Source organism: Aedes albopictus, chromosome 1 (genome assembly GCF_035046485.1).
Source record: "Aedes albopictus strain Foshan chromosome 1, AalbF5, whole genome shotgun sequence".
Taxonomy (NCBI): domain Eukaryota; kingdom Metazoa; phylum Arthropoda; class Insecta; order Diptera; family Culicidae; genus Aedes; species Aedes albopictus.
The window spans coordinates 186,127,640-186,153,099 of NC_085136.1; the positions used below are offsets into that span (position 1 = coordinate 186,127,640).

The window sequence follows — 25,460 nt, forward strand, 5'->3', positions numbered from 1 at the left end:
GGGATTCCGCTGGGAATCCACTGGGATTCCGCTGGGAATCCACTGGGATTCCGCTGGGAATCCACTGGGATTCCGCTGGGAATCCACTGGGATTCCGCTGGGAATCCACTGAGATTCCGCTGGGAATCCACTGAGATTCCGCTGGGAATCCACTGAGATTCCGCTGGGAATCCACTGGGATTCCGCTGGGAATCCACTGGGATTCCGCTATGAATCCACTGGGATTCCGCTGGGAATCCACTGAGATTCCGCTAGGAATCCACTGGGATTCCGCTGGGAATCCACTGGGATTCCGCTGGGAATCCACCGGGATTCCGCTGGGAATCCACCGGGATTCCGCTGGGAATCCAGCGGGATTCCGCTGGGAATCCACCGGGATTCCGCTGGGAATCCACCGGGATTCCGCAGGGAATCCACCGGGATTCCGCTAGTAATCCACTGGTGTGTGGTATATGTCTGACAATTAGCAGCTCTCAGTGTGTTAAGAGTTTGCTGACGAGATCATAGCAAGCTGCGACTCTTCCTTCGGCCAGCGTCCGAGCACGTCGGACGCAGTGTATCGGGTCGCTGCGCTGGGCGATTCTCATCGAGAACCATCAACTGAACTCCCACAGCAGGGATTCCGCTGGGAATCCACTGGGATTCCGCTGGGAATGCACTGGGATTTCGCTGGAAATCCACTGGAACTCCGTTGGGATTCCGCTAGGAATCCACTGGGATTCTGCTGGGAATCCACTGGGATTCCGCTGGGAATCCACTGGGATTCCGCTGTGGAACCACTGGGATTCCACTGGGATTCCGCTGAGTATTCTGCTGGAATCCGCTGGGAATCCACTGGGATTCCGCAGAGATTCCACTGGGAATCCAGTGGGATTCTGCTGGGAACCCACTAGGATTCCGCTGGGAATCCACTAGGATTTCGCTGGGAATCCACTAGGATTCCGCTGGGAATCTACTAGGATTCCACTGGGAATCCACTGGGATTCCGCTGGTGATCCACTGGGATTCCGCTGGGAATACGCTGAGATTCCGCTGGGAATCTGCTGGGACTCCTCTCAAATTCCGCAGGGACTCTGCTGGGAATCCGTTTAGATTTCACTAGAAACCCGCGGGGATTTAACTAATATTCCACTGGGATTTCGCTGGAATACTACTGCGATTCCGCTGGGAACCCATTGGGATTCCGCTGGGAATCCAATGGGATTCCACTGAAATCCGCAGCAGATTCCCAGTGCTTGAAATTCGCTTGGAATCGACTGGTTCCACTGCAAATCTACTGGGTTCCGAGTTCCGATCAGGCTAAGGCCGGGGTGGCCTCTGCTGTACATAGTAGCCGTCTCCACTCCACTCGGTCCATGGCTGCTTGTCTCCAGTCCCGCACTCTGCGTAAGGTCCGCAGATCGTCCTCCACTTGGTCGACCCACCTAGCTCGCTGCGCACCACGTCTTCTTGTACCGGTCGGATGACTCTCAACTCTCGAGGACTCCACTCAAATTTCACAGGGGTTCTGCTGGAAATCCGTTGGGATTTCACTGGAAACCCGCGGGGATTCAACTGGTATTCCGCTTAGATTTCGCTGGGAATCCATTGGGATTACGCTATGACTCCACTGAGAATCTACCGGGATTCCACTGGGATTTCGCTGGGAATCCGCTGGGATTCCGCTGGGAATCCACTGGAATTCCTTGGAGATTCCAGTGCAATTCTGCTTTGGGTGGCAAGGAGGATAAAAATTTATAATGAACAAAACAAACCAAAAAAAAAAATTGAAAACTAAAAATTATGTACTCTCTTGTTTTTTTTTTTGTTTTTATTAATGTGTATTTTAACATCAAGCTAATTCTACACTTATGTACTCTTTTGTAAAAAGTATGTTGAAAGCTATTTTTGTATTGCAAATGGAATCATGAGTCATGCCAATTTTTTCTTTTCACCCCTTCAATATTTTGGGAATTTTGAAGGAGTGGGGGCATCGGCCTAATGTAATGCACTTAAGTTTTTAAATGATTAATATGACCCTGGATTGCAGTACCGTAATCCAAGGGAACATTAATCAAATTTTTCGATCTTTCTTTAATAATTCTATTGTTGAAGCAAACTTTACATTTTTTTAAATTTTTTAAACAAGTACTGGCCCTCTGAGTTAAGCTAATCGAAAAAGTTTTTTGAAACTTTGAAACATGTTAAAAGAGGTTTTTTAATCTATTTTTTCTCGACAAACTAGCTGTTTCGACAAACTTTGTCTCATCAAGACGTGGTGGTTTGACACCAATTGAGATCATTGTTGCATCGCACTCTAGATTGGAGTCATTTCGATCGTGTTGATTTTCTTATCAGCTCCTAAAAATCAGTACATTTTTTTACTTTTTTAGTACCTACATGTTTCTACTTTCATAAAAGTTGCATTTATTAAACCCAACTCTACGAAATCATTTTGAAGTTATACAATAATTTTTAGCCTAATATTGTATCTAGTAGTCATACCAAACATGAATGTTTGACTTTGCACTTAAGTTTTTAAATGATTAATATGACCCTGGATTGCAGTACCGTAATCCTAGGGAACATTAATCAAATTTTTCGATCTTTCTTTAATAATTCTATTGTTGAAGCAAACTTTACATTTTTTTTAAATTTTTTAAACAAGTACTGGCCCTCTGAGTTAAGCTAATCGAAAAAGTTTTTTGAAACTTTGAAACATGTTAAAAGAGGTTTTTTAATCTATTTTTTTCTCGACAAACTAGCTGTTTCGACAAACTTTGTCTCATCAAGACGTGGTGGTTTGACACCAATTCAGTAACAAATTTTGAAAACGACGTATAATCAATGGTGTAGCATTGATTATACGTCGTTTTCAAAATTTGTTACTGAATTGAGATCATTGTTGCATCGCACTCTAGATTGGAGTCATTTCGATCGTGTTGATTTTCTTATCAGCTCCTAAAAATCAGTACATTTTTTTACTTTTTTAGTACCTACATGTTTCTACTTTCATAAAAGTTGCATTTATTAAACCCAACTCTACGAAATCATTTTGAAGTTATACAATAATTTTTAGCCTAATATTGTATCTAGTAGTCATACCAAACATGAATGTTTGACACAGTTAAGGAAAAATCGATTTATTTCAATGTTTATGAAATTCAATTTTCATGAATTCCGTGTCATTTAATGGTTAAATAATATCAGATTACGAAATACCTTTTGAGAGTAGAAACTGATTCAAATAAAAAATTTTGTTTGGACATTTCATGGGGTCGGTCAAGCCGATCAATATTACCCCACCGATCAATGATACCCCGTTTTACGTTACTCATTTAACACTAGTCTAACCACGTTTTTCATGCAAATCGAATAAGTTCACATTGAAGTAATTTACACATTATCGCTGAAATGCAGAGGTTGACCATGTTGTCGTTTAAATTCAATACTGAAAACGTACTTACTTTAAACATGCATTGATAATTGGTATATTCCTAGAAAACATCCCATTGCAATACTATATCCTGAAATGTAATAAATGTATGCACTACTTACAATTTAAAATATTATTCCAGAATTTTAAGTAGCAAAAAACTGAACTTAGCTATTCCAATGTTTACAAAACTCCGAATAAAAAAAATATTGCGTGTTGGCGGTGACTAATATTTTCGTTCGATCAGCTGCGACATAAATATAAACACCGCAAAATTACTTATACGTATTGCATATGACGTTTCTAGAAACAGTTTCTGATGGTGTAATACTTGACCCAGAGGTAAGCTACGTAGAACATTTTTTTGTTTAGGGTACCTGAAATACATATATTCACTTCGCTTTTACGTGTGTATCGAAGTGCGATGGACTTCTCCACGTGCATGTGCGATAGTAGCCGATAGTTGGTCGCATCCATCTATACGTGGAACCATGAACTAAGTTCCTGATAATTTAAACTCACCGTTAAATAGTATTTATGCATTGCGAAATAATTGACAGTGAATATTGTGCTAGGGTAAACGCTCTCTTAGTGGAGTTAGTACCAGTAATTAGTAATTCAGTTTTATGTTCAAAATCTGGTGAAAAACATCTTTTTAGCAATGAGTTTCCTTATTTTTTTGCTCCTTTGCGCCTATAGTGGTGGTAGTGTTCCTACAGTGGTGGGTCCCATAAGAATTCAATGGAATGCGCCACTACAGGAAACCGTGTATGTTGTAGTTGGTGAAGATGTTTTTATTAGAAAAAAAAACTAAAAAAAACGATGGTTTTTGCATTTTCCCTAACAAATGAAAAACTACCGATTAATGTTTTCAGACTTTTTATTTTGTGGTACTATCAATTTCATTCGAATATTATACTAAAAAGAACTACTTAAAGCTGTATTTTTTTTTTTGATTTTTTTAATGGAATGGGAACATCCGAACAAATTAGAATCACTTCTTGGAATTATTCCAAGCATTCCATCAGCTATTCCTTTCGCAAATTGTCGAAGCTTTTTTTTATTCTTCAGAAGAAGTCCTTTAGTATTTTTCCCAAAGTTTCTTCCAAGTATCCCTCCGGGATTTTTTTTTCAGGAATTATTCGAGATGTTCTTCCCATAAATCATGAGTATTTTCCGGGGATTCTTCCCAGTATTTTTCCAGAAATTTCCTCCCCTATCGGGAGTTCTTTTCAGATTTCTTCAGAATTCTCTTAAGGATTATCTGCAAAATTCTTCTATGAATGCCTTTTGGAACTCTTCAAGGGATTTTTCATGGATTTTATTCAAGAGATTTAATCCCCGAATTTCTTCAAGTATTCCTCCCGAGCATCTTCAAGAATTTCTCCCTGATAAATATTATTCAAAGGAAATTTATCTGGGAATTCCAATAGATCCTATCAAACAATCCACTAGAACATAGGTTCCCAAAGTTTCAGGTGCGCGACCCCCTTTGGCCAGCAAACGTACTTTTCGCGAACCACCATAGAAATTCTCTTATTTGTTCTCTGTTTCGGTAAAATATTCGACTGTCCCGCGCGGCCCCCTTTTTTTATAGAATGAGGAAACCAGTTGGTTAGCAACACCGTAGGAAAACCACATTCTGCACTACCTGACCTTGCTCCGCGGCACGCCCGTTAGGGATTACTTCGTAGAGGAGGGGGGGACTGTGCTTTCACACTCTCGCTATCATCTGTCAGCCATCACATACGGCATATCTCTAGGGGGCCAACTCGACTAACTGTTGGTCGGCCCGCCATTTCCTCTGGAGGTGGAGCACGATTGTGGATACCGTGGTCGACACGGCATTCCACTCGTCTACCCCCGTACACATCCTCTCTATAATGTTATCGGGAGTAGTATCCCTGCCGCATACCTCTAACATGCTCGACCTCTGCTCCGCAAAACGCGGGCACTCGAAGAGCACATGTTCCGCCGTTTCCGCCCTGTTTGCACACTCTGGGCATGAGGGTGAGTTTGCCTGTCCGAACCTGTGCAAGTACCACCTAAAGCACCCATGGCCCGACAGGAATTGTGTCAGGTGGAAGTTCACTTCGCCATGGGGCCTACACATCCACCGGGACACGCTCGGTATGAGCCTGTGTGTCCACCTACCCTTTGTTGAAGATTCCCAGACTCTTTGCCATTTCACCAAAGTCCAAATTAAGTCGTTCAACTCCCATACATTGGTGTGAAATTTCGGGGTTCGTGAAGTACTAGACCAAACAACTATAATACCTTCGTATATTAATACTTTGCGGCGTTCAACAAATTGAAAATCTAGTACTCCGCTTATGTTGCTATGAGTAACAAACTACTGTTTATACAAAGATAAACACGAAAAATTTCAGACTCTGGTGAGTATTGAGTGATAAATTTCTCCTAACAATTTAACATTTATTTTATTTTAGGAAATGGAAGTAATTGTTAAAGCTTTGGATCATGTCAGGCAAATGGTGGCCTTCTGGGTCTTGGTCTGGGAGAAGCAATGGGCAAGCCCATCATAATAACTCTGTCGGAAACATACTTCACCATCCGTCGTGCAACTATTTCAAGCAGTCCTCAGCGTTGTTGATCATGAGAGCTTTTAGCAGGACGTCATCTCTCGCCAGCCGAAATTCCGTCGCTCGCTGTGTACACAGTAAAATACTCCCCGTCGACCTACCACCCCGCCGCCATGTTGACCCGCCTGACGACGCCATCGTTCTAATCTCCACTGTCGGCAACCCCCTAGTCCCCATCATCGCCGTTCTTGTTAGGTCTCAGCGTTGCCGGCCGTCCAGACACTCTACACGATTACACCCTCAATATGTAATTAATAAATTAGTGAGAAAAAGCAACCACATGCGTTTGTTTCCTTAATTCGGTACCGAAAACCTTATTTGGAGCCGACCTTAAGAGCCGATCCTTTTAAGCTCGATCTCGCCCATGTAAAGAGCACCAGGGACCTCAGATTAGAGCATGGGAGTAATAAAACTGCGTTGACAACAACGAATTCGACATATTGACATGTCGTTGTCATAGGTAACGAAAACACAAGTACAATAAAAATAAGGTATGCAATCAAATGTCAAACTTGGGTACCGGGGACCAAGTGTAGTACTTGAGGTGGTACCCAGTCTGAGCCCGAGTGCTACGACTTGATTTGGACTTTGATTTCACCATAGACGAAGTTCTGGCGTTTCGTCGCGCACCTCTCGTACCTCTTTCATCGTAGCACTCAACATCCTCGGCCAACACCAATGCTATCGGCATCATGCCCGCTAGCACGCATACCGCGTCTTTCGAGACAGTCCGGTATGCACTGGCCACCCTGAGGCACATCAGCCTATGTACACTCTCTAGTCGGTCAACATTCCTCTGCAGCTTGAGCGCGTTCGACCATGCGGCGGCGCCATACCGTAGTATGGACACCGCTACTGACGCGAGCAGCTTCCGCTTACTCGAGACAACTGCCGAACTGTTTGACATCATCCTAGACAATGCCATAACCGCTACACTCGCCCTCTTACAAGCATACTCGACATGACTACTGAAGCTCAACTTGTCGTCGACCATGACTCCAAGAAGCTTCAGTGAGCGACAGGACTCGATCGAGCACCCGCCCGTGGTGACCACTGCCTGCTGTGCAGATTGGCGGTTGTTCACCACCACCACCTCCGTCTTGTGGTGTGCGAGTGTCAGTTGCCTCGACCTCATCCAGCCCTCCACTATGTCAATCGCATGCGCTGCCGTCAATTCCACCTCTTCGAGCGACTCACCGTATACCACCAGGGTAATGTCGTCAGCGAAGCCAACCAACTTTACTCCCGGTGGTAGTGCTAGCCTCAGTACTCCATCGTATGCCGCGTTCCACAGTACCGGACCCAAGATGAATCCTTGCGGTACCCCCGCAGTGACATTGTACTGTTTTTGGCCTTCCTCGGTGTCGTAAATCAGCACCCTGTTCTGGAAGTAACTACCCAGAATACGCCTTAGGCCAGCCGGGACACCTAAACGAGTTATGGCGCTTACAGCTTACACTATTGATGGCGTTTCTAACGTCTAGCGTTACGATCGCGCAGTACCGTATGCCTCTTCTCTTTTTCTGCAGCGCAATTTCGGCCAATCCAGTCACCAACCTAATGGCATCCACGGTCGATCTACCTTTGCGAAACCCGTACTGGCTGTCTGATAGCCCCGCGTTGTCCGGCCTCTCGGTATAGACCAATAACCTCGACAGAATGATCCGCTCTAGGAGTTTCCCGGCCGTGTCTAAAAGGCAAATTGGTCTATAAGCCGACGGGTCGCCTGGTGGCTTCCCGTGCTTGGGCAGTAGAACCAATTTTTGCCTTTTCCACCTCTCCGGAAACTCGCCTCTATCCAAGCATCTCTGCATAGCCGATCTGACCATGTCAGGGCTAGCTTCGATGGCCGCTTTAATAGCCACCGTCGGAATGCCATCCGGGCCCGGGGCCTTGTTCAGCTTAAGTGATTTCGCAATTGCGGCTAACTCATCATTCGTCACTGGGGGAACCTCACTCGGACCAGGATGGTCTTGCGGTGTGGGTGCCCATGGTCTCACCTCGTGCACAATCCTCTGCAGCATCGCGGGAGAGCGTTCCGGTGGTGCAGATGTGCCTTTCGTTTTGCACATGACTACGCGGTATGCATCACCCCAGGGGGTTGTGTTGGCCGTCTGACAGAGATCGTTGAAGCACGCCCGCTTACGCGCCTTGATCTCTTTGTTCAGTGCCAACCCAACTAACAATCGCCAGCCGTAAACAAGCATGCATGCTGAATTGTTGCTTTATAATAGAAATTATTGCTGAACTAAAATTACGCTGAACACATTACTGTACAAATGCTATTTCAATTAAAAAGTAGCCAATGTTCAACTTTTCGTATTGGTATTAACAATGATAATTTAGAACACTTTTCAAGCGTTTAATAAGATTTTTATTCGACTCGCAGTAATTCCTTTACAACATAGTTTAACAAGACGTTTTTCTGCTTCTTGTTAAGTTCATGTAAAAATTAGGACATGTGTCTGTATAATGTGTTTTTCACAAGTCAAATAAGCGCCTTTGTTTTACCATACTTCAACTCAGAGTACATGATGAAAAACACGTGTTTTATACTGAACAACAGCTGAATTAATCTGTTGTTCAGTCATTAACCATAATGTTGTGTTAATTCACCACTGCTGGATAGGAGTCGAAGTCTGATCATTATTAAACCACGGGAAGTTTATGTTTTGATTTGAGCGCTGGAATTCATCATCTCTAGGATGGCGCAGATAGGAAGGCATGCGGTTGGCAATCGACGGGTCTCGAGTTCGAATTTGGATTTAAGTAAATTTATGTGTAGTTATTATTTCACAATAGTTGTTCACAGCATTAAGTTCCAATCATAAATTCTCGTGGAAATTGAAAAAAATTGCATTTTTTAAATTTTTATTCATTTTTGATAAAGCTGAATAACAGCTTTACTATATAGTTGTAAAACGATTTAACAACAAACAGTTCAGTTGGCACACAAAACTATGCTTTATAGTTTCTCCAAATTTGTGTGAACAAAACCCGAACAATGGTTGTGCCTGAAAATTATCCAAATGTTATTCAGCATCATGCTGAATCAATTCGTCGTAAAGGTGCTTGTAAAATGAGTGATTGTTAGTTGGGAACTTTGCCGCCCTGTATGCCACCTCTCGCTCCGCTCTCGACTCATCGGTCCGGGCTCTCTGCATCCTTCTCCTTGCCCTGTGGCAAGATGCACGGAGCTCCGCGATTTCTTGACACCACCAGTACACCGGTCTTCGTCCATTCCTGGGTATGGATCGCCTCGGCATTGCCGCATCACACGCTCGTCTCAAGGTACCAACTAGACCGTCGCTAGACAAGTAGTCTGTATTCTGCTCCATGATCAGCCGCTCCACAAATGCGCGGCCCCCTGGATGAAGGTTAGTGACCCCCCTGGGGTTAGGGAAACCATGCTCTAGAAACAACTCCGATCTTTTCGTTCTAAATCTCTTAAAGCTTTCTTTAGGAGCTCTGCCAGAGAACTCCAAGAATTCCTGATTTATCTAGAATCTTCCAGAGATTTTCCAAAGGCAATTCTCCATTTCTTCCAGAGATTGCTCTGATAATTCTTTCGGTTTCCTTTAAAAATTGATTCTGAAAATGATTTAGGCATTTCGCCAAAGGTTCCCCTTTGTAGCCAAATAATTTCCTGAAGTGAAATCACAGACAAACAGACGTAACACTTGAGAAATTTACTTCGACCACGCATTTAACGATCATTTTAAATTTTCATAGTTGTGGCTTTCACAACCAGCATCACTTTTCTAGGCGTTTGATGTTTCACACTAGCGCCTTCTGTTGACAATATTGCACAACACAGTGATTCGTGCAACTTTGCTACCAGGTGATGGTAGTGTGAACTGGGCGATGGATTTCCATGAAAATCGTTCAAGGTGTTACGTCTGTTTGTCTGTGGTGAAATCTTCTCGGAATGATCTAAATATTTCCTTAAGAATTCAACAGATTTATCCAGAAATTCTAACAAAGATTTCTCCAGCAATTCCTTTTGAAAATCCACCACAAAGTCCTCCAACGATTCCAGAAGGAGTTTCTTTAGAGCCACTTTTAAGAATCATCCAAAAATCTTTCTAGGACCTCATACACTAATTCATACAAGAGTTTCACAATAATTCCTCCCCGAGCAGAAAAGAATATCAACAGCACAATAAAATATGTTATTTTGGCATAATAACTGTATAATGGAATCAGTAATTTTTGTGTTATTAACATATGTATCTTATTATGTTATAAACTTGTCTGTCATAGGCGGCCAAATAACAAAAATCATAACAACAAAATGAGTTTCTTTAGAGCCACTTTTAAGAACCATCCAGAAATCTTTCTATGAACTCATACACTAATTCATACAAGAGTTCCACAATAATTCCTCATCTACTCATTCATCCAAAGCTTCATCTTGGAAATGCTTAAGGACAGACTTGTTAGAATCCCAAAATGGCCGCCACAATGGCCGACTTTGGCACCTACTTACGATTTCGAGGGCACAAATCTCTTCGTAAACAAAACCAGCGCACCTGATCCTCTTATTTTAAGCTCATTACAAGTGAGCAAGAACAGAATAATAAAATGCTTTGTGTGAAGCTTGCTTCTTGAGATTTGTGCGTTTAAAGTTTTGATGCACTGTTAAAGCGGGATGTCAAGACGTTTGTCTTTAATAAATTCTTCCAGCAATTATTCATCCAAAAATTTCTTCTTGTCGAATTCTTTGAAAAAAAATCATGAAACGCTTCTTGCTGAGAATCATTCACGATTTACTCCAGAAATTATTTCGAAAAAATCTGACTACGAGCCCACACCATTGACACTCATTCATCCTGACAAAACCCCAGCACGGTGGATATTCACAACTTTGACGACAACTGTTTGTTAGACTTAGAAGTCAAGTAAATATCCATAACAAAAGTTCCTGGATTGACCGGGAATTTGACTCGTCATCCGTAATATCGTCTTGCAAAATCCCCGCTTCGTAAATATGGCTGAACTCCAACCATAATCTGCTTTAAAGCATGTGTAAAAAAATAGTAATACCTAGATATAGATATAGTAATGCTATGTAATCGAAACATGTGAAGCCGGCAAACAAAAGTTGTCATTGAACCGTAGATTCTAGACACTGATTAGTAGTTAACCCTTCTGCCGCGAAAAAAATATTGTAATTTGGAGAATCTTCCAAATTTTATTTTCAAACATATTCAAATGCGTTAAAACTTTTTAGGTGATCTGGTTAAATTATTAACAGTTATTTATGCAACGGGTTTACAAAAACCTAATTTTTAAAAAGGAGAAATACAGTTTTTATTTGTTGTGTTCTTGTTTCTTGTTGTTGTTCTACTCCCTCTTCTTCTTTTGCTCTTCCTTTTTCTTCTTCTTGTTGTTTTCTTCTTATTGGCGTAAGATACTAACAGGAAAAGTGTCTACTTCACAGCTAAAAAATCTATGAGCATTTCCACAGCTATTTGTAGAATGTTCTCTCTGTTAGTTGAAAATCCAAGAACCGAACCCATGACTCCCTTAGCGTGGTTTTGTTGAATTGCTGCGCGTTTTCCGCATAGATCATATGGGGCCTTCAGATTAACTGTGAAAAATCGAAAATCAACGAAAACGCGTTAACCACAACAATTCCTGCACAGTGAATCACTCGGACACATTTTTGTTTGCGCCTTTTATTACTTTGGCTACGGCCAATAAAGCAAAGGACATGCCTGTTGTGGTCAGTTCCAGTGGTTCGTTGTGTACATAAAGAGGTGGAAAATAATTATGCTGGAAAATTGTGCTTCATTTGCGGAAAACTAGTTCAATTTGTTTCCGTTTTTTGCAATATACGATATTTAGCATAGTTGAGACTGCACTGGACTATACCTGTTTGAGATTGGCAAACCTCGTTTTCGGTATGCTATGGTCAACGCCGTGAAATGGGGTAAGTTTTGAATTGTGCCGAATAGTATTGAGCCGTTGCATTTCGATTGATGTAAAATTGTTACGTCGAATTTATAATTTAGAGGAAGAAAGAGGTACAATGAAGGTCATTCAATGTATTGCTTGCATTGAATATTTGTTCGATGAAAATTTTGTGCTACTGTGTGAATTGCATTTTATAGCAAAATTTCTTTTTCTTCCAAGTAAGCTTAAATCCCAGAAACATTTATCAGAAATTGATTTTAAAGAATGTCTGTTTTTTTTAAAGCATACAAATCAATCAGCGTTTAAAAAAATCTATACCTCTATTGTTAACTCAGACTCATGTGGTCACCAAAGTGCGGCCGCTCGTGATGCCGAGTTCTCTATGTTGCCGTAAAATGTCTTGTAATGTTTCTTATGGAGGTTATTCTACTCCCAAAGCATTGTGAATTTATCGGCTACTTATATTCCGCAAATTGCACCGTGCAATACAGGCAAGCAGTTGAAAAAATAGGCCTGAGGATCACTAGAGCCTTACTAGCCCTCCCTTGTCCACTTTATACCTTTATCCTCCCTATTTTCTATCTGTGTTCCTGCTGGGCTCTTCCGTAGCCTAACGGCTGCGGCAGCCGCACCGCATGCACATGGCACTGTTGCCGCAGTGCCGTGACGAGCTTTTCTACTTAGGTGACCTCGTCTAGGTCTTTGATCTTCAGAATCGCCTCATGCGTGAAAGCCCTCACCTCTTCTCCCTCGCGCTCCAGCTCCAGGTTCATCTCGCCCATACGAGTACGTCCAATACTGCGCACGTCGGCTCCCAGACCTTCGAGCTTGGCGTCGCTTCGCTTCGCCTTATAGACGTCCGAGTACTTCGACTGTTCCGTCTTGATGACGAGCGCGTCGCCTTTCTCGCGCTTGGTACCTCCCCTTCTGCGCCTTGGCTTGGCCTTTTTTCCCTTCTACCAGCGGTTTCGTCTTGTTCTTCCCCCGCTCCTCCTTAGTCCAAGGAGTGTCCTCCCCTTGGTTCGCCCTACTCTGTAACAGGTGAGGGCCTACCAACGATCGCAACCCCTTGTTCCCATCGTTCCGGGACGGGCCAGCCTTTTCAGGCCCATCCTTCCCAGCTTTCCGGGAACCCTGGCTGGGGTCCGACTTACCGGCATTGCTGCCGACCTTCGGGGATATTATACGCCTGGCTTCACGGGCACCACCAGACGATTCTGCGAGTGCTTGTCACGAGCATTCGCATCCGCCATTCTTCTTGGACTACCCACAAAAGCAAAGGCGTCCGTTTGGGTAAACTTCGACACCTTCTCCTTCACAGGTTACGCCGCTACTGCAGTCATTATCGCGTGTATCGCGAGTTCCTGTTTGGCTGCATTCATCGTCACCCGAAGTTGATTCAAGGCCGTTTTCAGGTCCTAGCTGATGTTCGACTTCGTGGACGCAAAGTCAATAATTTTGCCAAGCTGGTGCTCAGCCGCCTCCATCGCCGATAGTATTTTCTTTTCTTGGCTGACGGCCCTCAGCAACCACGCTCCGGCCATTATCTCCACCGGCTGGCTTGCCGGAGAGTGGATCAGAGCTCCCACGCTTGAGCTACGTACGCAGCTTCCCGCGCCTATCTGCTCATTTCTCCTTACCGGAGACCTCATCAATCCGCTCCTTGCGAAGGAATAGACAGCACCACTACTACCTGCACCTATGTTTTGATTTTGTTTCGATTTTTTTCATTTTACATCCCACGAGTTGTACGGGAAAAAAGTCCACCACACCAGGGCCCTGCATTAACGCGGTAAGGGACGAATTACTGTGGGAGGTGCCCAGGTACCCCAAAGGTTCCGTTAAAGATCGAGCATCTTTTTCACCCCCTTGATCACTCATTCCTCGGCACGGGTCGCTTGACACCTTGAATTGGGGTTAGTAGACCCTATTCTTAGCCGGGCCGGCGACTATGCGGCCGACTCGCAAGCGGGAGTCGGGGGGGTTTCGTTATGCCCCGGGATTATAATCCCTGCTGCACCATTTAGTCTAGGTACCTCTAAAAACCTCAATTCAAAACTGGCTATCCGATAATTATGCCTTTTATTATAATCTGGTTGATCAGGTCATGTTTGAAATAAATGTAAAGTATGTATTTTATTTTGTGTGGCAGATGGGCCCTGCGGAAATATTCATTTCCCCATTAAATTTACAAATTCTTTTCTTTCGTCTATGCCAACATAATAAAGGTCAGTTCCCAAAAACAACGAAATTTCAAGGCAAGACGAATACGGGAGTGGAAAGTGAAAGCGCCTCTCAAAAAGTGCAGTTTTTGATAAAATTAATAATTTTAAAAAAAGTGAAGCTGTAGATTTTGCAATCATTGGAATAAAAAAAACATTCCCGAATAGGGAATCATGTTTACCTGCCGTCCTGTCTAATATGGCAGCAGCCACGAAAAAGTGCGTATGATAATAAACCTAACATCTCTTCACCATAACCACCATAAGTGTAATTAATCAGTCCATTACCATATTAAGCTGGCAATAAATCTATCTGCGGTTTTCGCTATTTTTTATGAGATGGCGCTCAAATCTAACATGTATGACATTTCACTATGGCCGGCAATGGATGGCCAAAAATATTCTGTGGAATGTGCAAACGTATGATAATTAACCGTTTAGTAAAGAAATTATCTTTTGTTATGATGAAATTTGGAAAACGATGCATTTTAAGGCCGCACGAAACGACGTGTATTTTTTCCTATCTTCCCTCTCTTTCTAACAATTTTCCTCACGATTTTGAAGAAGCAAATATCAATTTCCACTGCACTGACGTAGCTGAAACTTAAGTCGATTGTGCACCACAAGTGAGCAAATGAACGATCAAATTTCTAGTCAATAATATGAAGTAGAAGTTGAGATTTGCATATTACTAGCAACAGAGCAATGGCGGACGATTCAACCACCGTCCCGTCCGGCCTTAAGTCAATGAACTATAAACAATATATGGGTTTGAGCCTTAGTTATTGTTGGCGTTATTTTTGGCCAGCAATATGACACAGTATATCCGCATGCATGACATCAATGCAGTGATTTGTTTTCGAGGTGTATTTTAAAGTACTCTTGAGAACCACAATAAAACCTTTTATAAATCAAAGAGTTGCTTTTCAGATTAATTTTATGATAATTTTATCGGTGCTTTATAGGACGCCTGTAGTACTGATTAAAACTTGTATCATAGGAATTGTCGATGGCCGTAATAAATCACTCATAAAACTAAATAAAATCCAATGAGCTCTGAAAATGTTACTTGGGAGTGAACGCGTTGAAAACGAAGTACATGCTGGCAGGAAGAGGAGGAGAGAAGACAGAATGAAGATCTTTCGGCTCTCTGCACCACCGAGAGTGGCTCAAAACTGAAACGAACAATCACAACATATTCTTCCATATTTTGTAACGCCAATATGTAAATATCTAGCTATGAGGAGTGGACCTGGTGTGATGGTTAAAGCAAATGACTATCACGCCGAGGACCAAGGATCGAATCCTACTCCCGACAAACTCACTAAATGTGAGTTCTTTCTTCGGAAGTTGGTCCTCCAGACCTAGTTAAGACCTTGTTAATCCAGATAAAAAATATCTACCTATTTATTATGGGTTTTAAATATAAAGTGTAAAATAAAGAATCAAGAGAATCAACACAGATCGTAGCTGACTGTGCACGCGGGCGGCTGCGTTTTCAAAACGGTTACGCGTATTCTTTGTTCCGCGTTATTTTGAATATGCTCAGCCAAATTGAGCAACGGCTGGTGGTGGTGATATGCCTTTCCCAAATTTTACCTCAAAATGTTTTTGTTAGTTGGCCTTCGGTATTAAACGTGTTTCTGTTACTGGATGATTTAGCTTATTACGTAGTGTTGAGTAAAATTAGCTATTAAAAGTAGAATTTATGTCGTGAATATTTGAAAGTTTGAAAGGAAAATACCAGTTCCCTATAAGTTTATATATATATATATTTTTTTTTTTGATAAATTTACCGGTAAACCAATTTTTCTACACGGTTTCACAAAAACAATCTGGAACGGCTCAATCAATAAAATACGAAATGGGATTTCATAAAACATAACCTCTCTTTAGGAGACCAATTGTTTACATTTACATTCATTTGACAAATACTAACTTAACTACTCAAAACTAACATAATATCTTCTTAAATCTTATTAACTGCACTATTGTTGTGCTGGAATTCATATTCATTTTCGTGTGATTTCAGTGATATTGCTGCTGGATGTCCGGGAGACGTAAATAGTAGTAAACAATTCCGTCTCGAGAATGCTAGAGGTTTGGTGAATTTGTTCCTGTATATCGTTCTGGTGCCTAGATGTTGACCAAAGATCCTTTGGACTTAACTCTTCCACTAACAAAACCCAAATTCCTGTGACTTATAGGCATGAGAGCAAGTAGAGGCATAGACTGTTGGTAGAGGTCTCCAACGCATACCTTGTCAATCTTGTCTTAGAGTCTTAGAAAAAGTTTTGGAGAAAGTCTAACATGGAAATATGAACAGAGGCAACGAAAGCAAAAAAAAGCGGACAGAAAGAAAGACAAGTATTCATGATTCTATAGTCACATATAAAAATAAAAACATAAATTAAAATGCATAAACTTGAACTGCATTACGATCAAAAATTTTGGTTTATATTTAAGAGTTTACGTGTATTATCTAAATGCACAGGATCATAAGGTCTGTATCCGCACTGCCATCGAAACCAAATGATTGTGTGGCATTTGTTTTGTTTGGCGGTTACTAGGAGCTACCATGTAGCGGTGTCCAACCCAACAATACGAGTCTCACCACATTTTACATGTTTCGTTGTTCGGTATAACATCGTTGTCGATTCGCACCCAAAGCCTAGTTTGCAATCTAAATTTGCTAAAATCATATCATCTAGTAGTCATTTGGAAGCTGGAAGTTTTTCTTCATCCCCGCGGAGTTATTAATAGCCGAGACTATAAGCTGTTGAATGGAGAACAATTTGGCCTACTACGGTTACGCGTGTTCAGCTCCATGGTGTTTACGTGTTGTCGCTATTGATTTTCAATCAGTAACAATTTACGATGAAAGCCCTAGTTTAGTGCGCCTCGCGGTATAATGTGCAAATTAAAGGGGTTTTCGAAACCCTACGCATAAGTACAATGTGATAATGCTGAATATACTGGAATAAGTGAAAGTGATTCGTTGTGCTACGCGAAATACGGCGTTGCAAATTTCGCGAATGTGAGGGCGTAGCAGACAAAGCATCTACATGTTAAACGTGAAAAGATTAAATCTTCCGCAAAACTGTTCCCCCACGGTTGCAAAAACTGATAAACTACGGAACCAACCATCGATCGAAGCCAAAACCATTGTGGCGGGCTGTATGGACAAATGGTTTGGAGAAAAACGACTGTGGTTGTTTGGTAACCATTTGCCATTACTACCTCGAAGGTGAGGGACTCACGCATGAAAAGGGTTATTTTGGGTTTTGCTTGACATTATGTTCATGTTTCTTTCCAAAAAAAATCTGAATTGTTTGCTATTGATTGATATCGTGTTACGTTGCCCAAACGACAGACATGCCGGAAACGCGGCAGTGTCTGTTTTAATCAGCTTTTGTATGCAAAACTAAAGAACGAATTCAAACTACCATACTCAGGCTATAGACGGACCCATACACTTTAAAACAGGAAATCGTTCCATTTGTATGATTTGTGAGGTTTCTAAGAATTTTCGCCGTTTAAGGACGAACGGGACTGTCGGGAAAATATCCGCCATTGCTCTGTAGCCTCAAAGATAGTAACCTCAAATTCTACATCATATTATGAAAAAAAAAACATATAATTGCATATGCTGATTGATTTTCAGACTCTTCTGTGCGATAGAAATCGAAATTACCATCTTCAAAATCGCGAGGCAAATTGTTAGAAGGAGAGGGAAGATAGAAAGAATAACTCGTCGTCTCGTATCACCTTAACCATGCCCGCGTAATTACTACATTCATATATCGTTTTACACAATGATCAACTTCGTTAAACCACGGCTTGGCGACCTTACACATCCTATGGCCAGTGTGATTCTTGACAATTGGGTGCTTCAGGGGTATTCAGATTATTCCGTAATCGGATTTTCCGCCCAAAAATTAGTCAAAATCCTTAATTACATAATGTTTGGTGGCCGAGAACTATTTTTAAAATGCATTTAATGTTTGTATGGGGAAAATTGTTTGTTCGGGGTGAACTGTCATCTTATCGAATGAATGGTTTCGAACATCTCGACACTCGGATGATTCGAACTGTCGGATATTGCTGCCATTGCTACTTTTACGGACTTCACCATTCGCTCCCACGGACCTCCCATATGCGGGGCTGCAGGAACGTTGAAGTGCCACTGCATACGGGCGTTGGTGAACGTAGCCGCACAATCCTCGTTAATGGCCTTGGTTCGCTGGATCTCTTCTGTCAATTGACGACTAGCTCCCACAAAATTGGTACCGTTGCTCGAAAATACTTTCAGCGGAGCTCTTCGTCGGTTCACGAAACGCCTGAAAGCCATTACGCAAGACTTGGTTGACAGACTGTGTGGTAGCTCCAGTTGAACAGCTCGCACTGTGAGGTACGTAAACAAACATATCCACTGCTTCACAATACTGCGACCGACTTTCACTTCGAAGTGACCCAGGTAGTCAACGCCGACATACGTAAACGGACAAATGAAAGGAGTCAGACCAACTCGGGAAACTGGTTAAGCGCCAGCATGTTACCGTGATGGACTCTCCAGAGCGAGTCATCGATGTTCGTTGCTGCTAGGCTACGCAGCTAACCTTGAGGATGTGATGTGCACTAGCCCCTTCTTCAATACCTTCTTGGTGGTTCCGGAGAGACGTAGGGTTTGGCGACCATAGGAATGGTTTAGTGGGTACGAGGAGAGAGTAGTCCTGGCTTTTACTTTTGTTGTAGAAGACGGCCTCAGCCCCACACTACCCTAACCTTCCTGTTAGGGTGTCTGTTGAGCAGATTATCCCCCTATGGTTTAGAAGGAAAAAGTAGACGAACCTTTGGAAGCAATCCCATCATCGGTGGAACTGGAACTGCTTTCCTGATTTTGCAGTACTGACAGCTACAGCACACGCTCCGTACTACTGTTCGCATCCTCGGAATGTAGAACCATTGTCTCAGCTCGTTGCATACCGTCTCGGTGTTCGCGTGAAGGAACCGCTGCTGAAAGCTAAGCACAACGAGGTATGTGATCCGATGACTTCTCGGCAACACGACTGGATGCTTCGCCGTATCTCCTGGCCGTTCCGTAGGCCACTGATTTTCCGGATCTTGCAGGAATGCTGGACCCTGATACCAACGGCAATTCGGGTCAAACGAGGCCCCTGGGTTCCATTTTGTGGCTTCGTCTGCAACTTTTTCACGCGAAGGTCCATTCATCCACACTTGTGAGCGACAGGATTTTGCCAATACGGAACGAGACAAACTGATGATACCGACGACTATCGGAGCGAAGCCAAGCAAAAACTGTTGCTGAATCTGACCACATGAAACGCCTCTGAATGTTGATGGTTAGGGCCGAGCAGATGTTTTGTAGTAAACGGGAACCCATCATGGCAGCCTGTAATTCCAAGCGTGGAATAGAAAGTGTTCGAAGAGGTGCAACTTTTGTTTTCGCTGCGATCAGCGAAAACTGACTCTATCCATCTACTGTGATTCTAACATAGGCTACACACGCACAGGCGGACACGCTCGCATCCGTGAACACATGGACCTGAATATCGCTGACTTGCTGTGGGTACAAGTCTTTGAAGAAGCAGCGCGGAACGTTTACTTCGTTGCAGTGAAGAGAATTGTCAGACAAAAGAGGCACAAAACAAGCAACAAAGAATACGCGGCGATTACTCTTTATCCCAACTGGTAACAGATAATGATATGATCTCGAAATTTTTTGTTGCAGACAAAACGGAAGCTGAATTTGTTGCGTACTTTTCAACTCGTGAATAATCAATTATTACTAAACCAAAATCGAAACTTTTTGATGATACATCTTCAGTAGCGTTGCAGTGTTTACCGACTCGAAGTTGCCGCTTGAAAATCACAATGCAAGGCTTAAAAATCTCTAAACTCATGGAGCACGATCTTTGTCCTATTCTGTTCAAGTAGGGACAAACATATGTCGCATTGGGTAGAATGTCGCAACAAATTCAGGTTGCGACATTGTCGTTATTGTTGCGCGATGGTTAAATTTTGATTCACTGCTTCGTTGATCTACTGATGCTGCTCCATCCAACTTGTCCAAAGTTTGCGTGGTTACTGCGCCACCAAGATCCTGCATCAAGATCTTCCCTTGGACGACGAAGTGTGCGATGAATCCTAAAAGATCATAGAGCTTCATCATAATACGCAGGACCTGGCGGTTCGTTGGTGCCGCCCAATCGGCTCCTAGAACTTCCTCCAATCCCTGGTGATTGAATGTGAAGGCATCTTCTGACGGAATCCATGTGACGCCCAGAACACGTTCATATGTACGGCCTTGTCTACTGGCAGTGGTTTACTGATCGCTGTTCTCGTCTCTTCTAGTCGGTCTAGCACTTCCTTCACGTTGGACAGTATCTTCCCAAACTGGAAACCCGCTGCTACCTGAATATCTTGCACTTGTTGTATCAACTGTACTGCTTCTTCCACCGAGTTAAGCAAAGTTGTAGCTTTTGGACCAGCCTGGGAGTATCCGGGATCCTCTAACCTTCTAGAGTATTTGGGGAAATGCCATGGTCGATTGAATGAAAAACATTGTATTCCTATAGTAATTCCCATACAAACTATGAAGGGCTTGTGCAGTTTCAATTTTCAACCAAATCAGCTACTTTGAGCCAAAATCTATCGGGCGAATTCAACTACGGAAAACCCATACCCGGAAGTACTGAGTCGCCTACTTTGATAGGAAGTTTGTCTAATAAACGTGGATGCCAGCTTGCCTCTTTTCTGCGTTTGTGTGACAAAAGAATTTTGCACTCGATGTGTTTTTTTCGTAATTACTAAAAAAAAAACGTTGTATGCAACACGCTGCAAAACTCGATTTTTTCATCATTTTGCAACTTATTGCATACATAACTCTTTTTTAATCTCACTTTAAGGGGGCTTGATCCGAACAGTTAGAGTAACTTGTACATAATTATTCACATAGTTATATAAAAAAACACCAGTATACATTTCAATCACAAACAGGCGTCTCACTTGGACAATTTGCGATTGAAATCATTGTAACAAACACATTCTCGCCCGCAACGTGAATATTCGTTGTGTTTCGCAAAGGACTCACTAGGGGGTGGTAATAAGCAAACGTCAAACAGTAGCAAAAACAAATAAGTTTTGAATGGTTTGCGAATTACAGACTATTTTACCTGATCGATTAAAAGGTTAACGCTGGAGAGTAGAGTGAGTTGTCTGCTTGTCATTATTTCAACTCTTGATTTCTGGAAAAATTGGGTTTTTCGAAATAAGAACACTGCAGGCTCTTGAACTTTGAAGGCAATTATGCCCTCACTGGTGCTACATGTTGTTACAAAAATAAAAGAAATTATTTACCTTACAAATGCACAAATAAAAGACATCACAATTTGACGCAGCACAACACATTACATAAATGTGCCCTGTTATTCAGATGGATAACAACTTCCGATCACAGGATGACGAGGTTTCATGTATTGGTTTGGGTCCGTCAGTCATCCTGGAATTGTATTTTATTTGGCGGTATGCCTTTTAGTTCACAGCATTTGTTGCTGTGTTCATACCCGAGCAGAGGGAAATATCAAATTAATAACTACGAAATTACAAAACCTGTTTTTATATCTCGTTTTGTTATTATTGTATTATCAAGGCATCACGCTTCCATAACATGTTTTGTTGGACATTCTCATTTTGTTATGACCAAGCTATTGGTATACAGCCATTAAATAACATTTCAATATTACATTTTGTTGTGGAACAAATTTGGTTATTATTGTATTATTGGGAGTGTACAAATACTTTATGCTATTGCTATCAAAACTAAAACAAGTTTTGAAATAAATCCTACGTCATTCAACAACGTTATTTACAGTGTTTCGCGATTTCGCGAGTATCAGCCACTGCCCAAGTGGCGCAGCACCCTACATACATGAAAACGAGAATATAGCAGACGATATTGAAGGTGAGGTTTGAAAGGAACGTTCCAGATTCCGCCTTTGATATGAGAATTTCAATGATAAAAATGTCAAACTTATTGAGTAAACTTGTTTGAACGAAGCTAATACAGACAGCTGTAGATGGGTTTGAATGGGATGTTTCAGAAATATTTTGTATTTTCACATGATTTCCCTGTCGTTCCAGAGGATGAAGTCGGATCTACCTATTTGTGGTAAAAGATTACATTAATAGTTGAAAATACACCTATGAGGGAAGAGAGAAACTGAAGTTCGCAATAATTGTTCCGCCATTCTCACATGCTGGTCTAATTATGTATAGCATTCTCAGCCAACACGAAGTCATATATGATGTAGAAAAGGATGCTAATGTGGAGGCCATATGCGTACACGCTTTCATTTAACCACGGGTAAAGTGTACACATATCGCCTCCACTTTAGCATCCTATTCAACAGCATGTGCGATTATTTGATATCATAACTAATTTTGCTTTCGGGATGTTATCAATAACTCTTTAATATCAAAATTTGTTTTTGAAATTTTTCCTAAATTTACTGTTATTAAGTTGTTATTGACACTAACAAAACATGTCATTAAATTGATTTTCCAGGAACAAATTTTTGTTATGTGACTTGTTATTTTGCCGCTTATGACAGACAAGTTTATAACTCAATATATTATGTTAATAATATAAAAATAACTCATTCCGTTATGCAGTTATTTTGCCAGAATAACGCATTTTGTTATGTTGTTATTCTCTTCTGCTCGGGTAGCTTGGTTTTGTCTAGGAAAACTAATCCTAATCGGGCATCCCATTCCGGGTTTCATCACTAGAGTTCTATGACTTGAAGTCTGTGCCAGGGAAAGGTTTACGTCTCTAGTACTTAATCGCGGCCCGAAATGGCCTGAATGTTGGCAATCAAAATAGGATTGCACTTTATGAGCCTCTATTCTGAAAGAACCCTATAAATGTGTATTAAAATTTTGCGAATATATTCAAGTCAAATTGAAACATATAACACAAAGAACTCACGAATGTTACATTTAGTGAAATAAAACAATTATTTTGTCTTATTATTGCAACCAATATTCATACCCGTAACACATCATACCCGTAACCATGTATAGAAACAAAATAATGTCACTAATCACGTGGTACCGTTTACAAAATGAAATTTAATCCCCCAGACACGATTAGCAGCACTGCATTCGGTTTGTTTGTTTTCACCCTGGTGCCAATGCCAAAAACAATAAATTATTGCTGGGAAAACATGCAGCCAACTTTCCATTCTGGAGCGAAATTTGCATAGGGGAAGCATTTCCTCGAGAAAACTCAGTTTCAATGAAGCATTACATCGGCGCTATAGAAACAGGCAACAAAATGTACTGCACAAGGAAGAATGTCCAACAAGCGCCTCCACAGAATAGGGATACCGGAAATCCTTGTGCGCCAACTTTCTTTTAGCCATCCACACTATGCAGGTACCTATACATAGAGTAAGGTGGGGCAAAAGTTCGACCTTAGTCGAAAATTCAATTTTTTTCAAGAAATCGAAACAAATATAAATAAATGAATACCGTGTGGTGATTCTACCATCCATGAGCTAAAATTTTGCTGAACAAAGTTACGCCAAATGTCTTTTCAATTTTGAGTTACAACACTTTTTGTATGTGTGTGTCTAATTCGAACTCTTGCCCCACCACTGGGGCAAAAGTTCGAATCTAGTGTTTGTGGTATTTTGCTAACCGTAGCACACTATTTCAACACTTTGGCAATTGGAATACCTAAAATCAATTAATATTTGATGTTCGAGCTGGAATACACTTTAAAGTTCGATCTGGATTTTACCTAAATCAGGGTTAAATTTACTTCACCAAAAATTAGTAGTTTTCCGCCAAATTCAGATAAAACAACTTTTTTTTCAACTTTGATCGAATTTTCTCACTGATTCCATCATTTTTGGAGATAATATGTACATTTTGCAGAATTTTAGGGTTTTACCTAAAGTTGCCACATGACTCGAACTCTTGCCCCACAATTCGAACTTTTGCCCCACTATGTGTAAAATATGATTTCCAAATCTTTTTTGCAAAAAGTTATACATGCTAAAGCATCTTCAAGATATACCTAGTTACGCCCCAAAATAAAATATCGAATTCGATTTCCTTACAATTCCATTCCATGCGTTGGAAGGACCATCGCATATTACAATTTTTTGATCAAAAACCAACATTTTGTCATAACTTTTCGAAATAGTGATCAATTTTCATAATTTTTGGAGTGAAAGACTCTTTTTCAAAAAGGTTTCGAACAACCTTGACACCCGAAAGATATAATTCGAATTAAGCTCAAAAACTTCAAAAGAAACTCTTGCCCCACTCGAACTTTTGCCCCACTTTACTCTAATGATTGTTTTGATTCTTATAAAAGTTCTTCAGTCACGACCTAATTAGCACTGATCAGGTGGAACAACAGGTCGAATGCCATTGATTTTTTTTTTCAGGTAATTACGGGCAATCATTGAAACGAATGTTCAAGTGCCTAATACACGGGAAAAAAATCGCTGCTCGAAACCTGCTAAATGAGTCATGATTTCGCGTAAAATGTGTGTTTTCATGTTATAAATATACACCACAAAAAAAGGTCATACTTTCATGACTCATGTTGCCGTAACGTCACCTTGGCGTTACGTTTTTTATATTTATTGACAAAAAATTGTAAGTTAAGTCATGATATCATGCCCATGAATACCAGAACTATTAACTAGATTCATAAAACCAGAAGCGGTATTCATAGAACTAGTAGTTGTCATTTATGGTTCCAGTTTTATTAGCGAAATTTGGTAAGTCGGTTCATATTATCATGAAGTACGTACTCAAACTATGAACTAAATTTATGAAAGCTTGAGCATTACTCATGGTGGAAGTATTTGTCATTTATGGTACTGGATCGATTTGCGAAAAATGGTAGTACTGGTCATGTTATCATAAAGCATGTTCTAAATTTATTACCTAATGTTATAAAAACATAAGCAGTATGCATGATTCTAGTATTTGTAATTTATACTATCGGATTAATTGGTGCAAAGTGGCATTTAAGGTCATGTTATCGTGAAGCACGCACTCTGAAATCATGAACAAGGTTCCTGAATATTGAAGTAATTTTTATGATTCTGGTATTTGTCATTTGGCTGCACTTTTTGAGATTTCTTTTGTCTTGTTTGGCTGCAAAAACAACAAAGTCTATTCTTCATTACACCACGCAAGTCTATTCTTCATTACACCACGAAACCTAACCTCGAAATGTTTGACATTAGCCAGGTC

At 41.3% G+C, this 25,460-nt stretch overlaps 2 protein-coding genes across 11 annotated transcripts in view; one reads left to right on the forward strand and one right to left on the reverse strand.

The window, feature by feature from the left end:
• LOC109419703 (cell growth regulator with RING finger domain protein 1) overlaps window positions 1–3,702 on the reverse strand; it is a 170,339-nt gene extending 166,637 nt beyond the window's left edge. For 2 of the 8 annotated variants that reach the window (XR_009996322.1, XM_062845986.1), the window contains exon 1: window positions 3,538–3,699. Coding sequence is in view for 1 of the 8 variants with exons in the window: in XM_029856465.2 (XP_029712325.1) it covers window positions 3,447–3,487 (41 nt within the window). In the remaining 7 variants the exon portion in view is untranslated. Of the gene's footprint in view, window positions 1–3,446 lie in introns of all 8 variants that reach the window. The other 6 variants (XM_062845991.1, XM_062845989.1, XM_062845987.1 and 3 more) reach the window with 5 other exon arrangements.
• The window catches only part of LOC109622736 (cyclin-dependent kinase-like 1), a 76,040-nt gene that overhangs the window by 20,673 nt on the left and 29,907 nt on the right, over window positions 1–25,460 (forward strand). The window contains exon 1 of one of the 3 annotated variants that reach the window (XM_020077177.3): window positions 11,737–11,953. The exons of 1 other annotated variant lie outside the window; for it this stretch is intronic. In XM_020077177.3, coding sequence (XP_019932736.2) covers window positions 11,949–11,953 — 5 coding nt within the window. In that variant the 5' untranslated portion in view covers window positions 11,737–11,948. Of the gene's footprint in view, window positions 1–11,736; window positions 11,954–16,766; window positions 17,407–25,460 lie in introns of those variants that run through there. One more of the 3 variants, XM_020077176.3, reaches the window with a different exon arrangement.